This window comes from Ursus americanus, chromosome 33 (assembly GCF_024610735.1).
Source record: "Ursus americanus isolate L20-20 chromosome 33, mUrsAme1.1.p, whole genome shotgun sequence".
In the NCBI taxonomy this organism is placed as follows: Eukaryota; Metazoa; Chordata; class Mammalia; order Carnivora; family Ursidae; genus Ursus; species Ursus americanus.
Window position 1 is genome coordinate 2,263,715 of NC_142159.1, and position 14,671 is coordinate 2,278,385.

General features: G+C 45.5%; 1 protein-coding gene across 1 annotated transcript in view; it reads left to right on the plus strand.

Annotated features, from left to right (window-relative positions):
* The window catches only part of MTF1 (metal regulatory transcription factor 1), a 41,215-nt gene that overhangs the window by 5,325 nt on the left and 21,219 nt on the right, over window positions 1-14,671 (plus strand). The window contains exons 3-5 of the mRNA XM_045782084.2: window positions 10,692-10,930; window positions 12,105-12,236; window positions 14,551-14,624. Of these exons, the coding sequence (XP_045638040.1) occupies window positions 10,692-10,930; window positions 12,105-12,236; window positions 14,551-14,624 (445 nt within the window). The remainder of the gene's footprint in view (window positions 1-10,691; window positions 10,931-12,104; window positions 12,237-14,550; window positions 14,625-14,671) is intronic.

Consider the following 14,671-nt stretch of genomic DNA (forward strand, 5'->3'; position numbering starts at 1 on the left):
AACTCGGGAAACCATTTTCAGGTGTCATTTCCAGGCTCAGTATTTTGTGGAACCCATTTTGGGAAATGCTGATCTAGGCAGGAAAGGAGGAGATGGTAGGGAGGGGGGATTGTGCAATCGCTTATATGAGCTGTCACTTTCCCACTCCGTGCTCCAGATCTCCTTGGCTCATGGTGCGGTTATGTCTCTATAAACCCATCAGAAGTTGAAAATATCATGGAAAGTGCGTAGAGGACACCTAATCTGTCGATCTCATAGCTTAGCCCAGCCTGCCTTAAACATGCTCAGAACTCTTACATTAGCCTGTAGTTGGGCAAAATCATCTAACACAGAGCCAGTTTGGTAGTAAAGTGTTGATCAGCCTATGTAATTGATTGAATACTGTGCTGAAAGTGACAAACAGAATGGTTGTATTGGTACAGAATGGCTAGCAGTATATAGGTTGTTTACCCTCATGATGATGGGCCTGACTGGGAGCCATGGCTCACTGCTAGTGCCCAGCATCACGAGAAAGTACCCTACCTCATATCGCTAGCCCGGGGAGAGATCCAGATTCACAGTTTGAACTACAGTTTCTCCTGGATGTGTATCGCTTCCTCACCACTGTACAGTCGAACCATCATTAGTTGGGGACTGTACTCGGAAGCCTGGTTTACCATTCATGGCTTCAGGTCTTGATAATCATATTGTGTAGATAATGTCAAGGGTACTGTAAACACCTTGTTCAATCTACTATGGATTTAGCTCACTGCACTTTCATCCCACCATATCTTTCCAGTCTCTCCATGAAACCTACATGGAAGATTCTAGAAACTTTAAAAAATCAGTTGGTATGGAGTTTGTTGGAGATTGAGGGAGAAGCATCAGTGGCTTTTAGTCTTTGAAAATGTTGCTTAACGTCTAGGCATTCAGGAGACTTACCTTCCTGAGGCACCATCTTACCTTAGCTTTTGCTTTAACAGTGATTGGGGTGGGGGTAGGGGCACTTAAATCCATTTAATTGGCCTGAAGAGCCCAGTGTTTATGACTGTTTGATAATACTTTTCATGATTTCTGTACGCCCTCTTTTCCCCTTTTTTAAAAACCTGGTCTTTTCCCTCCATCTCCATGTCCAGGTGTTACTCTTGAGAAATTAAATCATTTGATAACTAATTAGTCTTTTTGGCTTCCCAAGCAGCTTATTTTCTGAGTCAGATTTTAGCCTGATTTTCCTGTTTACCCTTGATTGTTCTATTGTTTCCTATAGTGTGTAGTTGGCTTACCTGTTACTTCACTTTCTTCCCTTGTGCTTGTCTTGCGTAAAAATAAGCCAGCCAGAACCTTGCTACAGATACTGTCTTCTCCTCCTTCCACAGGGCCACTGGTCATTCTGACTCTGATTTCATGTCTTATTCTCAGACTTGCTGTCTTGCCACCATCCACCTGCTGGTAGCTTTGAGAAATCTCCAATCAAAATCTGTCATTCTACACAAGATCAGCATTCTAAAGGGGGTTGCTCCTTTAATGCCCTGCCCTGGGTTTCTGAGCAGCTGTGTTTCCTTTAGTTGGTTCATGTAGCCCACGATTTCCCAAACTCTCTTCACCCATCCCTTCCTGAGAACCTGCCGGGACTGTCTAGTTTCCTGTGCATCCACGTCTGTACGAACCACACTGGAGAACATAACGTACCCCTGTGGCTAACTGACCTCGCCACTTTTCTGCTCAGTAGTTGGCCAGGAAGTATGAAGGAAGCCAGGAATCCCTACCAAGTATGTTCTTCCTGACGCGCCAGAGAACTCCGGTGCGTTGATTGGGAAAGAATATCTCTTTTTTCCTACCAAGAAGCATAGTTACAGAGATACTTTGTGGATTAGGCTTCTTGCTATATTAGTCAGTGACACTCCAAGAGGAGTTTTGTGGGGGGTTTTTTCCCCCTTAGTGTGACAGATTTTAAGTATAAGAATAAAGGGAAAAATTTGACTCTAGTGTTTTGCAATCCGTCCTTTACTTTGGGAGACCTAGTTCCAGTTTCATTCCTCATTATCAGCCCCTCAGGCAGTGGAATGATCCACTCTGACAAACCTGGATATTGCTGACTCTCCCAGAGGGGCCCTACTTGCTTTTAGTCTTTGCATACTGTGATTACATTTCCTCCCAGGCTCCCTTCTGAACTCCCACGGAATTGCCATTCAGAACTAGGACTGTTGCTGCTTGAAATTCTGGTGTTAAGGATCCATTCACTCTTTCCACAAGCTTTAAGCTTTTACTTAGGGAGTACCTACTTTTGTCAGCTCTCAGGAAGGACAAAGAAATAGTCCCTGCCCTGAAGGGCTGGGATTCCAGCAGGGAGACTGCTAGAGGCTTTATGTGCTGGGGTCTGTAGGAACCCAGCGCAGGAAGCATTCTCCATTTGCCACGGGGAGAAGCCATTTATGCTCTTTCCCGCATGGCTGCCTGCATGTTAGTACCTCTCCATAGCCGTCAGCACCTCCAAAACTAAGGTCCCCTGGCCTGGAAGAGGGACAAGGTGCTTTTGTGTGTATATTGGCTTTATACCATGGTGCTGCAGGAGTTAACAGGTCTCAAATGTACATTTTATATAAGCTGTACCTATTGGGTATTGCTAACATTTTGGTAGTGTAGGACATTGGAGAAAGAGCCCAAATTTTAATGTTTTTCTCTTACTTAAATCAAGCCTGTTCTTGAAATTGTTTCTTCTGTGATGTGCAGAGGGATAATTTAGACTTAGGTTCCATCTTTGCTCGTGCTTATTCTGTGTGGCCTTGGACAAGCTGCTCTGTTTCCTCTTCTGTAAAATTGAAATAAAAATATCCGTTGCATTTCGTGAAGATTAAATGAGGTTTGTTCCTACACAAATACACAACAGTATGTGCATAAAACATTGAGCACAGTGTCTGGCTCACTGTGCTTGTTCAGCGAGTGCTCGTCTACTCTCTGTCCCTTGTAGGCCCACGCGGTTCTTGAAGGAGGTTTGGAGGTAATCTCCTGTTTAAGAAGAGGTTAAAATGGCCTTTGTTAGGAACTCTTTGGGAAGCATTTTCTCCTTAAAACAAGATTATAAATTGTGGTTGGGTTCCAGGACAGCCTGCAGAAGTCCCAGTAACCCCCAATGAGCTGAGCTGCTGTATTAATATGGCTGTGGAATGCGAACCACCATTTATAATCAGGACAACATGTTTGTAGTTCTCTGGGGTTCTATGAACACCAGCCCTTGCCACAGGTAATCTGTTCCCTTTGACTTCCTTAGCACCCGGCCACTGAAAGTTACTTCCATTGGTGGGCAGTTGGAGCACCAGGCAAAAGCTGAGGGCTCATTTAAGAAAACACCACCACCTTTTTTACTGAGAGATAATCGACCTGTAACAGTATATTAGTTTCAGAGGTACAACGCAGTGAATCAGTATTTGTGTGCCTTGTGAAATGATCCCTACAATAAGTCTTGTCACCACACAGAGTGGCAGGTCTTTTTCTTATGATGAGAACTTTAAGACCTACTCTCCTAGCAGTTTTCAAATACACAATATGATACCATTAACTGTAGTCATCATGCTGTGCGCTACATCCCCATGACTTATTTAATTCATAAGCCCAGGGCCCTTAGAGCTACAGAATGAGGACTCCGGATATGCTGGCAGTGGTGAGAGGGTAAGACGGCTAGCATCCGCTGAGTGCCTGCTGTGTACCAGTCACCATGTTAGGGGCTTCAGCATAGCTTTGTATTCGATCTTCATAACAATTTATAAAATAGGTACTGTTAGCCCTCATGTTACAGATGAAGAAAACAGGCTTAGAAACAGACAACTAGCAAGTGTTAGAAATGAGGTTTGAACTGAGGATGTTCTGGATGCCAAAGCCTGTGCTGTTCTGACATTACACACCACCTTTGTAAAGACAGAGGGGAGACTCAGCCACCGAGGCCTGTTAGCCGTGGAAAGGGGCAGCAGGATGGCGTTAGTTCTACGAGTGTAAAAGGCTGAGGTGTGTGAAGTGCTGTGTGACCCCGGCTCTGGCGGTGGGCAGTGGGAGGCCTGATGAAGAAATGGGGTCAGTCAGAGCTCTTAAATGTCCACTTTGAGCTCTGTGGCTGCACATTGTAGAGTAGAAGAAATGAGATCCCTGCCAGCCGGGGAACAGAGTTGGTATCGGGGAGAGGGGTGGGAAGTCTCCGGTGTTGGGGGGAGGAGTGGGCAGCTCCCACAGCCATCGAGCGAGGCCAGGCCAGTCACTGATTTGTGAGAAAGTTCATGCACTAGGTGTGCAGGACCACAGACCCCCCTTCCTCCTCGAGTATGGGGCTGGTAAGGAGGGTCAAATCTAGTTCTCTTGGGCTCTCTTTCTCCTCCTGCAGAAATCCAGCCTTTTTTCTTTTCTGAAAAAGTTTAAGCTTTTTGTCTCCTGGAGCGCAGTGTTTAATTTTCTCATTTTTGCTTGTCTCATTTGCCTTTCTTCTCTGATTCTGCTGACTTACCCAGACAGTCATCTTTGTTAAATATTTCTCTATTCCAGAACTACTCAATACCTTGTAAACCAATATCAGTTCTCTGAAAGCTCATGCTTCTTGCCCATTATAACATCAGGCCCCATCCTCAGTGAGCCTCCCTGCACCCCCTCGGTGCTCCTTTCCGTAGTGATCAACAAGTGTTAGAGACCACACAGGAAAGTTAAAGTGAGGCAATTCTTCCGCTCTTCCAGAGAAACACATTCTTTGTTATCCAGTGGAATCGTCAGTGACATTCTATTCATATTATACATAATGCTAGGTAATTTTGAGAGGTGAATTATATGTCACCTCTTTCTCAAGTTCTTTCGATTCAGCTTGAGCATAACCTCCTTTGAGAAGCCTTGCTCAGTGGTCCCCAAGTCTAAGTTAGATGGGTTTTCCCTGTACTTCTCTTCTCGCATCCATTATCAGCACTTCTCCTACCATATTGGTCTTGTCTGTTTGCTTGATTCTCCTCTTGACATTGAGCCCCTTGAGAGCAGGCACTGTTTTTTCTGTATGCTGAGCACCTTGGACAGTATAAACCCTGAGACATAATTTTTTGAAAGCATGATAAACTTTACTTGTATTTAAATGTACCATGTGTTGCAATACCTCTTCTCTGTAACCATGAAAACTTGCGTGTTTTTTGCAACTTCCTGTTCGGATCCAGTTTGAGGAGGTTTAGTTTTCCCTTTTGTGAAATTTGGTGCTATTTTAAAACGATTCTTCTCCAGTCTATGTCCTCTCCCAACTTTTTCTCCTCTCCCTCTTTTCAGCCACGTTCCTTGGAAGAGTAGATATATTCATGGTCTTTAGTTCCTTGCTTCCCCCCGAATTCTCAGCCTGTTACATTCTGGCTTCTGGTCCTGCCCCTCCAATGAAGCTAATCTCGCGAGGATCTGGCGAGTCATGTGAACCCAAGAAATGCCTCAATAGTCATCTCTGCTCCATTTGACCTAGTTGACTATCCTTCCTTTGTCATTTGTCACCCTTTGTCACTACTTTCCTCAGCATTAAGTCCTGCTGGTTTGTTTTTGTTTGTTTGTGGTATCATTCCTTCATTCATTCAACAAATATGAATGTGGTGCCACTCCTCCACGAGGCTAGTCCCTGAGGCTGTGACCGAGATGGACATGGGCCTTGCTCTCATGGAGGCTACTGTCCACCAGGAGAGTAGCCATTCATGCATTTAACTCAGCAAGTATTTATTTAGTGCCTCATGTTTTCCAGCTACTGCCGTGCCCACCAGCTAAAGAGGTAGTGATGTAAAACAGTTCCTTGAGGAAGGAGCTTTGAATGGAAGCTCGAGTTGGCCACGTGAGCATCCTGGGCGGGAATAGGGGTTGGCAGGGCAAGGAGACAGGTTAATGATTGATTGCACTGTTCCTTATAAAGTGATCAACTGCTGTCGCATCTTGGGAATGAGAGTCTGCTCTTATCAGTCGCCATTGTTGACGTGCTTTGATTGAGACACGCTGCTCTTTTACTGCGGCAGCCACAGTCCCGCTTCTCCTTCCTGGTCAGTGACTATTTTGAAATCTCTGCCTGGTAGAACCAAGGAGGTTTTTAGTCGTGACGGGAAATCAGGATATAGGCACGAGAGGATAATTAACAACACAGGCTAAGTGCCAAATGAGTGGTATAGTTTAATATGGTGGGAATTCAGAGAAGGGCACTGTCACTTGATGTGTGGTTGATCCTGGAGCGCCTTGGAGGTAGCGAGGCCTGAATAGAAGGAAGAGAGAGACTCAGAAAAGCAGAGAAGGAAGCAGGCATTTCCAGCAGAGAGAAGGGAGAGAGCAGAGGCAAGCGAGTGGGGATTCCGTGTGGCAATTAGGGAAGGGGGTCCTGTTGCCTGTAGGCTCAGACAGAGCCTTCTGTTGGGGTGGTGATGGAGTCACGTGGGAGAAGGTGAAAGAGGACCTACGGGGAGACCTTGAATATCAGGCAAAAGGACCTTAGCATCTGAGCGTAGAGGTGGCATGTGGAGAACACCACTGTAGAACAAATCTGGCAACGACTGGCTTCAGACCTAGGCACTGAGACATGAGAACGCCGGGCTGGTGGGTCAGTCATTCTGTTCAGCAAATGTTGACGGAGCCCCTCCTGTGTGGCAGTGGGAAGGCTGCGAAATGGAAAGTGAGAGAGCACTTGTGCAAGATTGTGTTGGGGGTGGCACAGATGAGACAAGGAGTGGGAGAGGAGACGGGAGGAGTTAGGGCTCCTCCCTTCCCCACACCCACAGGTTTTAGGGTTTGGCAAACTATGGCCCACAGGCCGAATCCATCCATATGCCTGTGTTTGTAGAATGGTTTTTACATTTTTAAGTGATTTGTTTTAAATCAGAAGAAGAATAGTATTTCGTGATATATGAAAATGATATGAAATTCAAATCCCACTGTCCATAAATAAAGTTTTTCTGGAGCACAGCCTGGCTTGTCAATTTATATATTGTCTATTGTTACTTTCACATAATAGCAGCAGGGTCGAGTGGTTTAACAGAGTCTGCATGGCCCACAAAAAATATGTACCATTTGGCTCTTTAGAGAAACCTTGTACCCCCTTTTTTTTTCTTAATAATAATTTTTTATTAGGTTATGTTAGTCACCGTACAGTATATCCTTAGTTTTTGATATAGTGTTCCATGATTCATTGTTTGCGTATAACACCCAGTGCTCCATGTAATACGTGCGTGGGGGATCGTAGGGTAGCTCTATTTTTAACTTTTGAAGGGACCTCCACACTGTTTTCCAAAGTGGCTGTACCAGCTTGCATTCCCACCTCGTACACCCTTGAACACATCTGTCCTCACCTCAGTCCTGTCCCTCTTCCCACCTGAGGCTTTCCCCTCCACCAGCCTTTCAAATACCCTTCTCTTATTTATATTCCTCTCGGATCCTCAGCTCCTCTTTTTTTTCTGGGACCTTTTTCCTTCTAAATATGCTCAGGACCCCCTACTCAAAAAAAAAAAAAAAAAAGAACTCCACATCAACTCGGAAGCCCATGCTTGCTGCAGCTGTCCGTCTCTCATCTCTGCCTCCACTTCACCTTTGGTTTATTCACCTTCTTCCAGACTTTGGGCCCCAGCAGTCCATTAAAACTGGCCTTGCTAAGCCATTAGTGATTCCCAGCTGCTGGATCCAGGAGTTTCCTCCATCCTGTCTTCCTTGTTTTCTCGGACATTTCATGTTTTGAGCATTCTTTTTCCTTGAGGTCCTTTTTCTTTTGGCTTCTGTGCCATCGTTCTCCTTGGTGTCTCTTCCTGTTTCCCCCACCCCCGCTCACCCATCAGCGGCTTCTCTTTTACCAGGACCTTACACATTGGTGACTTTCCGAGGTCTAGCCTTTGTCCTCTTACAAGAGCTATTATTTTATTGTATACCTATGATTGGTCTGTCACTGTATTTAAGTACTTCACACACATTATTCCTGATCCTTACAACAAACCTAAAAAGATAGGTTTTGTTTCCTCCATGTTATAAATAAGGAAAGTGAGGCTTAGTGTGCTTAAGTAATTTTCCCAAGGTTACACAGTAAGTGGCAGAGCTGGGCTTGAACCTGAGCCTGCTTTGATATATAGGTAAAGTCAGCTATGTGTACCAACGACTCCTGCTGTAGGCTTCCCTGTCAGTTTGCAGCCTGTATGTCTATCTACTAGAAGTTTCTGCCTGGAAGTCCTGGCAGCACCTCAAAGCCAACTCATCATCTCTTCTCCACCCTCCATTGAGCCCCAACTTGGTGGTGTGACCATCTGTTTAGTCATTCAGGCATACTCTCAACCTCGACTTTGCCTCTCCCTGACCCCTTCTCAGCACCCAGTTGCCACAACAGCCAGTCATTCCTCCCCCTTTAATTTCTCTGAAATTCATCTCTCATATTGTCATCTCTCACTTCCCCGTTCAGGTTCTTCTCATTCCCCTCCCTCCTGGACTGTTGTCCCTCTTCTCTCAGTCTCCGTGCCTTCTTCTGTTCTCTTACCCTTCCAGTCCACCTTCCACTAGGCTACCAGAAGGATCTCTCCTAAACTGCAGATCTGATATGTTGCTCTCTTGGTTGAAACCCATTAGTGAGTCCCCATTGTCCTATTCCTCTACTCTGTAGCTTGACTAAGGAGGGCTCGCCTTATTTTTCTAGATCCTTCTCCTTCCAGCCTCTTAACATACTGCAGGTATGTTTGTGGTTCACTGTACCAGCACACTTAGTCCTCTTTCCATGTAGTTCCCAAGGTGTCACCTCCTTTTTTTTTTTTTTTTTTTTTTTTTGAGGGGAGGTTGCAGATGGAGAGGGGGAGGGAGAAGCAGACACCCCGCTGAGCAGGGAGCCGGATGTGGGGATTGATCTCACAACCCTGAGATCATGACCTGAGCTGAAGTCAGATGCTTCAACTACTGTGTCACCTCTTTCTGGAATGCCCTTCTCTTCCTGCCTTGTCTGAGGAACATGTTTTCAGTTTATCCCTAAAACAAACAGACAAATGAGAAAACACTTCAGAGAGAGAACCTCAGCTTCTGAGCCTTTACCACATCCAGTTTTTCCAAGAAGGGTTAGGTTTCCCTTTTTTCTATTCCCCAGGCACCTTGGGCACATATCTGTTGTTGGGCTCAGCACAGTTTATAATAATTTGTGCACGTCCACCTCCTTAAAACTGGCACTCCTTAAAAGCAGAGATTTTTGTCTTGTTCACTTGTTTATCTGATACGGTATCTAGCTTGCTGCCTGGGACTGATAGTTCAGTAACTGGAATGAATACTAACAGTGTAGTTGGAGATGTGGACTGAGGCTTTGGAGTGAGGTCGGGTCAAAAGATGAAGATGTTCACGAAAGCTGAAGAGTAAACAATACTTGCACCCTGGTGTGTACAGCATCAGATCATTTACCACGTATTTTCACAAGTGTCTGATCTCATTTCGTTCCACTCCACAGCGCCATGGGAGAGGCAGGGCAGGCATTAATATCATTTGAGAAATAAAGAACTGAGGCTCAGAGAAGCAAAATGACTTGCAGAGAAGGTCTTGAACATAAGTGCCAGAAATGCACTCTCCTCCCGCCACGTCTAAGGCTGCTTCCCCTGCACTGGGGCAGGCATGGGAGGGCCTGGGAGGGGAGAGATAAGTTCCACAATAAACCTACATATCAAGGTGAAGGGAAAGGCGTGGCTCCGGGAAGAAGATAAACAGAGCCCTGTGGAATTGCTGTATTGTGAAGGACAAGTTTTCAGGAGGGGAGGGCATCACCAATGCGAGAGTTTTGCGAATAAGTAAAGGCACATGGAGGAGGATTCTGGAAGGGTTTGGCCACTGGAAGTGCAAGAGAATCATTTCCTGCAGTGAAACCAGCTTGCCAAGTTGTTAAGGAATATGTGGGCATCAAGGGAGATGGAGGCACACATGTATGCCACCCTCTTAAGAAGTTTGGCGGTGAAAGTGAAACCGAGAGGCTGGCATTTTGAGAAATGTCATACCAGCAACTACTCCGAGAAATTCATGATACAGTATTTTCATTTCGTAGACTTGAAACTTCACAGTGGAAACTATGCTAGGGAGATACTGGTTGATGACTGAGTGTATCAATGTCAGGATGTTTTAGGCTCAGTTCCATTGGTCAGTTCCAATCAAGGTGGGGTGCCATGAGGCAGGGTGTTTAATCAAGCCTTAAAACAAAGCCAGGGGACGCCTGGGTGGTGCAGTTAAGCATCCAACTCTTGCTGTCGGCTCAGCTCGTGATCTCAGGGTCATAAGATCGAGGCCCGTGTCAGGCTCCGCGCTTAGTGGGGAGTCTGCTTAAGACTCTCTCTGTCCCTCCTCTCCCCCACACACACAGTCTCAGTCTCTCTCTCTTTTTAAAATAAATAAATGAATCTTAAAAAAACAAAACCAAACCAAAATGTTATTTCAGTATAGGTAGCTGTAACAGTATGGGCCCATCTTTAGATGCTAGATGTGTACTAGAGTCTGAAAATCCCCTTATTATATTCATTTAGGATATTCATCTGCCAACAAGCTTATCTCATCCCCGTGACTTATTATTTGTTGTTCCGGCGTGACGTGATCAAGGGGAAGATTTCCCCGCTTTGTTGTTAGAGCTTGTTTTCTGTGTTTGTGATACGAACCTGTGTGTGTCGTCCACATTTCCTGGGAGCCAGGCTCTGGGGGGAGTTAGGCCCTCGGCAGCTCTTTTTTCCTGTTGATGAGGTGTGTTTGTCTGCCAGGTAAAGCGGTACCAGTGCACCTTTGAGGGCTGTCCCCGTACCTACAGCACAGCAGGCAACCTGCGCACCCACCAGAAGACTCACCGAGGAGAGTACACCTTTGTCTGCAATCAGGAGGGCTGTGGCAAGGCCTTCCTCACCTCCTACAGCCTCAGGATCCATGTGCGAGTGCACACGAAGGAGAAGCCATTTGAGTGCGACGTGCAGGGCTGTGAGAAGGCGTTCAACACGCTGTACAGGTTGGCCTCTCCTCCACCCTGACCCTGACCTTGTGATTGCAGAGCCCTCTCCTTGCCCTGTGTAGATGGGCACGTCCAGCGCTTTAAAGGGCACAGCTTGGGCGGGGCGGGGGGCGCCTGGGTGGCTCAGTCGGTTAAGCTTCCGACTCTTGGTCTCAGCTCAGGTCTTGATCTCAGGGTCGTGAGGTCAAGCCCCGTGCTGGGCTCCGCTCTGGGCATGGAGCCTGCTTAAAAAAATAAAATAAAAAAATAAAGAGCACAGCTGTGCTCTCGACTGTTTAAAATGCACTGGAGGAACTTGTTACATATGTGGGCTTGGTTAAAAAGAATAGATAGGACAGGCGTGCCTGGGTGGCGCAGTCGTTAAGCGTCTGCCTTCGGCTCCGGGTGATCCTGGCGTTCTGGAATCGAGCCCCACATCGGGCTCCTCCGCTGGGAGCCTGCTTCTTCCTCTCCCACTCCCCTGCTGTGTTCCCTCTCTCGCTGGCTGTCTCTCTCTCTGTCAAATAAGTAAATAAAATCTTTTTTAAAAAAATAAAAAATAAATAATATAAAAATGAAAAGGATAGTACAGTCACATTCAGATCTGTTTCTCCCGGAGTGACATACTGGCCTGGGGATTTTAATACTCGCACTGTTGCCTCCCCTTGGCTCAGAGTCTTGTGCGGAGGCTGCTGTCATTTTCTTTCCTTCTTCACCTTGAAGATAACTTTTTTCCTACCACTTGTTAGCCAGTTCTCTTTTACACCATTTGAATCAGGAGACTTCTATTAGTCTTCAGCTTTGGGTGTAAAATAAGAAAGGTGGCACTAGCTGACACTTCGGAAGCGCTCTCCGTGTGCTAAGCACTGTTCTGAGTGCTAATCCTCACAGAGCTGATGGGTAAGTGGAAGCACAGAGAGGTTGTGTAACTGGCTCGAGGCCCCCCCATCCAGTAGGAAGTGGGCCCAGGATTGGAGTCCCAGGCAGTCTGGCTGCACAGTCACACTCCTGCCACTAGGCTACATACTTCTCTGAATTTCTCTTCAAGCAAAACACTGGGGATACTAATACATTGTGGATATAGAATTCTTATGCACTGGATCCTGAAGCACGTGAAGCCGACACGGGAGCGGAGGCTCTGTCGTACATTATGCAAATGACAGAGGGACTTTTTCTCTGGAATATCTCGCAGGCTGAAAGCACATCAGAGGCTTCACACAGGGAAAACGTTTAACTGTGAATCCGAAGGCTGCAGCAAGTACTTCACCACACTCAGCGATCTGAGGAAGCACATTCGAACCCATACAGGAGAAAAGCCATTTCGGTAAGTCTTATTGTTTCCTGTTTGTTGCCGACCAGGTTGCAGCTGGGCGTCTTCATGTGCCCTGACATTTTTCAGAGCGGAAAGAAAATTCCCTCCGCTAGTTCTTTGGCAGCTACAACCAGCTCTTGCACACAGGAGGAGTGGTGATGGGTTCTAAGAGCGTCCTTACTCTGGACTCTGATGATGGCCTTTCTGCCTCAGGCTTTCCCTTTTTCAGTGAGCATCTGTTGAAACTCACTTAAGGTGGGAGGCACTTTTATCGGTGCTAGAGAAACACTAAGACACACGCTCTTCTCTTGGGTACGTAGTCTGGTGAGAAAGCACCACAGGTAACCAGACAGTACATGAGACCAAGGTGCCCAAACGACTTTGAGCACAGTGGAAGGGAGGGCTACCGAAAAATCGAGGTGGGGGGAGGAGGAGATGAAAGGGGAGCTGAGGGGTAAGAATGCAAGTATTTTATCTTGTTGCTTGTTTAGTTGTTGCCTTGTGTGTCTATTACACACACGTGTAGGAGCATCCATTTTTGTCTGCATTTCAATCTATATATACATGTGCATGTATGTATACTTAATACATCCACGTGTAAATGTGTAACCTCGAAGGAAGGACTTGTACCATCTACCTTCCTCTCTGCTCATAGCATAGAGTGTGGTTCTGGGCATCTAGTAGGGGTTCAAGGACAACTTTGGGATGATTATATGACATTTTTTTAGTAAGATAATCAGTTTGTAAGGATTCCCCCTGGATGTAATATAAATGTATTACTGAAAATTGCCCATAAACATTGTCTCTGAATTGTGGCAGGAGAGACCTCTGTTATGTATATGGCATCAAATATGCTACCTTTCCCCTCTCGAGTCACTCGTCTCCTTATCATGATTCTTAGACGGTGCCCCTGTCCTCAGGGGCAGTCACTCTTAAACATCAACTGAATGGAATGGTGTTTTAAAATTAAAGTTTCATTCCTGAGTCATAGCACATCTAACGGCAAGAGCAGTTAGTTAGTAAGTAAATAAGTAAGCTGTACCCCCAGCATGAGGCTTGAACTCACAACCCCAAGATGAAGAGTGGTATGCTCTACCAACTGAGCCAGCCAGGCACCCCAAAAAGCCAGAGTGTTTAGATTCTAGTTGGTTACTCTCCAGGTTCTGCGAAGCTTGGGTTACCTTTCCCCTCATAGGGCTGTCGAGGGGACTCTTAATTTCTATTCAATCACATGCATTTTTTTTGATGATTAAAACTGCTAATTTTTGTTGAATATTAGATGGGACTTTAGACACATGATTATATATAATTACGAAGTAAAATGCTCCAGAGAAGCTTTCTATTTAAAGAAATGAAGTACTTTCTGGGGCGCCTGGGTGGCTCAGTCGTTAAGCGTCTGCCTTCATCTCAGGGCGTGATCCCAGGGTCCTGGGATCGAGCCCCACATCAGGCTCCTCCCCTGGGAGCCTGCTTCTTCCTCTCCCACTCCTCCTGCTTGTGTTCCCTCTCTTGCTGGCTGTCTCTCTGTCAAATAAATAAATGAAATCTTGAAAAAAAAAAAAGAAAGAAATGAAGTACTTTGGCTTGCAAGAAGATGCATTCATTCATAGAGTTATTGAATGTGTGCTGTATGCAAGAACCACAGGGACGTAAAGGACTGCTTGGACCCTGCCCTCAAAGAGTTTATAATCTAGGAGAACAGATAACAAATGTATACACGTAGAGATAAAGTAAGATTAGAAATGACAGATGCCATAAAAGAGGCACATAGATAAATGCCTCAGGAGTTCTCAGGAGGGAGAGATCACTTCCAGCTCTGGTTATCAAGAAAGTAAAAGAGAAAGACGTGGATCTTGACACTGAAGATTATAAATAAGTCAATACAGCCATTATACATTATATATTGTACGGTCAACATAGTTGGGACTGATTTTGTTTTGGTGTTACATTTTAGGCTCCTGCCTCTGTGCCCACTGTTGACATTCCTAGTATTCCACTGGCAGTAGATTTTCCGTATCAGCTCTCAGTCAATAGAATTCTGTTAAGTAATTCATCAAAAGGCTTTTATTGTCAGAGCTCTCAACATGTGACTTACTTGTAGGACAAGAAATATTTATCCTGGACCATCAGTTCCCTCTGTTCCCAGATCTGTCACTTTTTCCAGTGACCTGTCTTCATTTCCCATCTCTAAAACCAATTTCCTCAATCAGATCTCAGTGTTCTGAACTTGTGTTTTAGTTTGAGCTTGTATTTATAAGAGATGTTGAAGATAAAGACCTGTTTCCCTAATGACTGCTGTTTCTTTTTGCTTAAACAACATCCGTAGGTGTGATCATGATGGCTGTGGGAAAGCATTTGCAGCAAGCCACCACCTTAAAACTCACGTCCGTACACATACTGGTGAGTTTAGGCTGATTCGTAGTTTTTATTTTAATCTTCATCAAGCC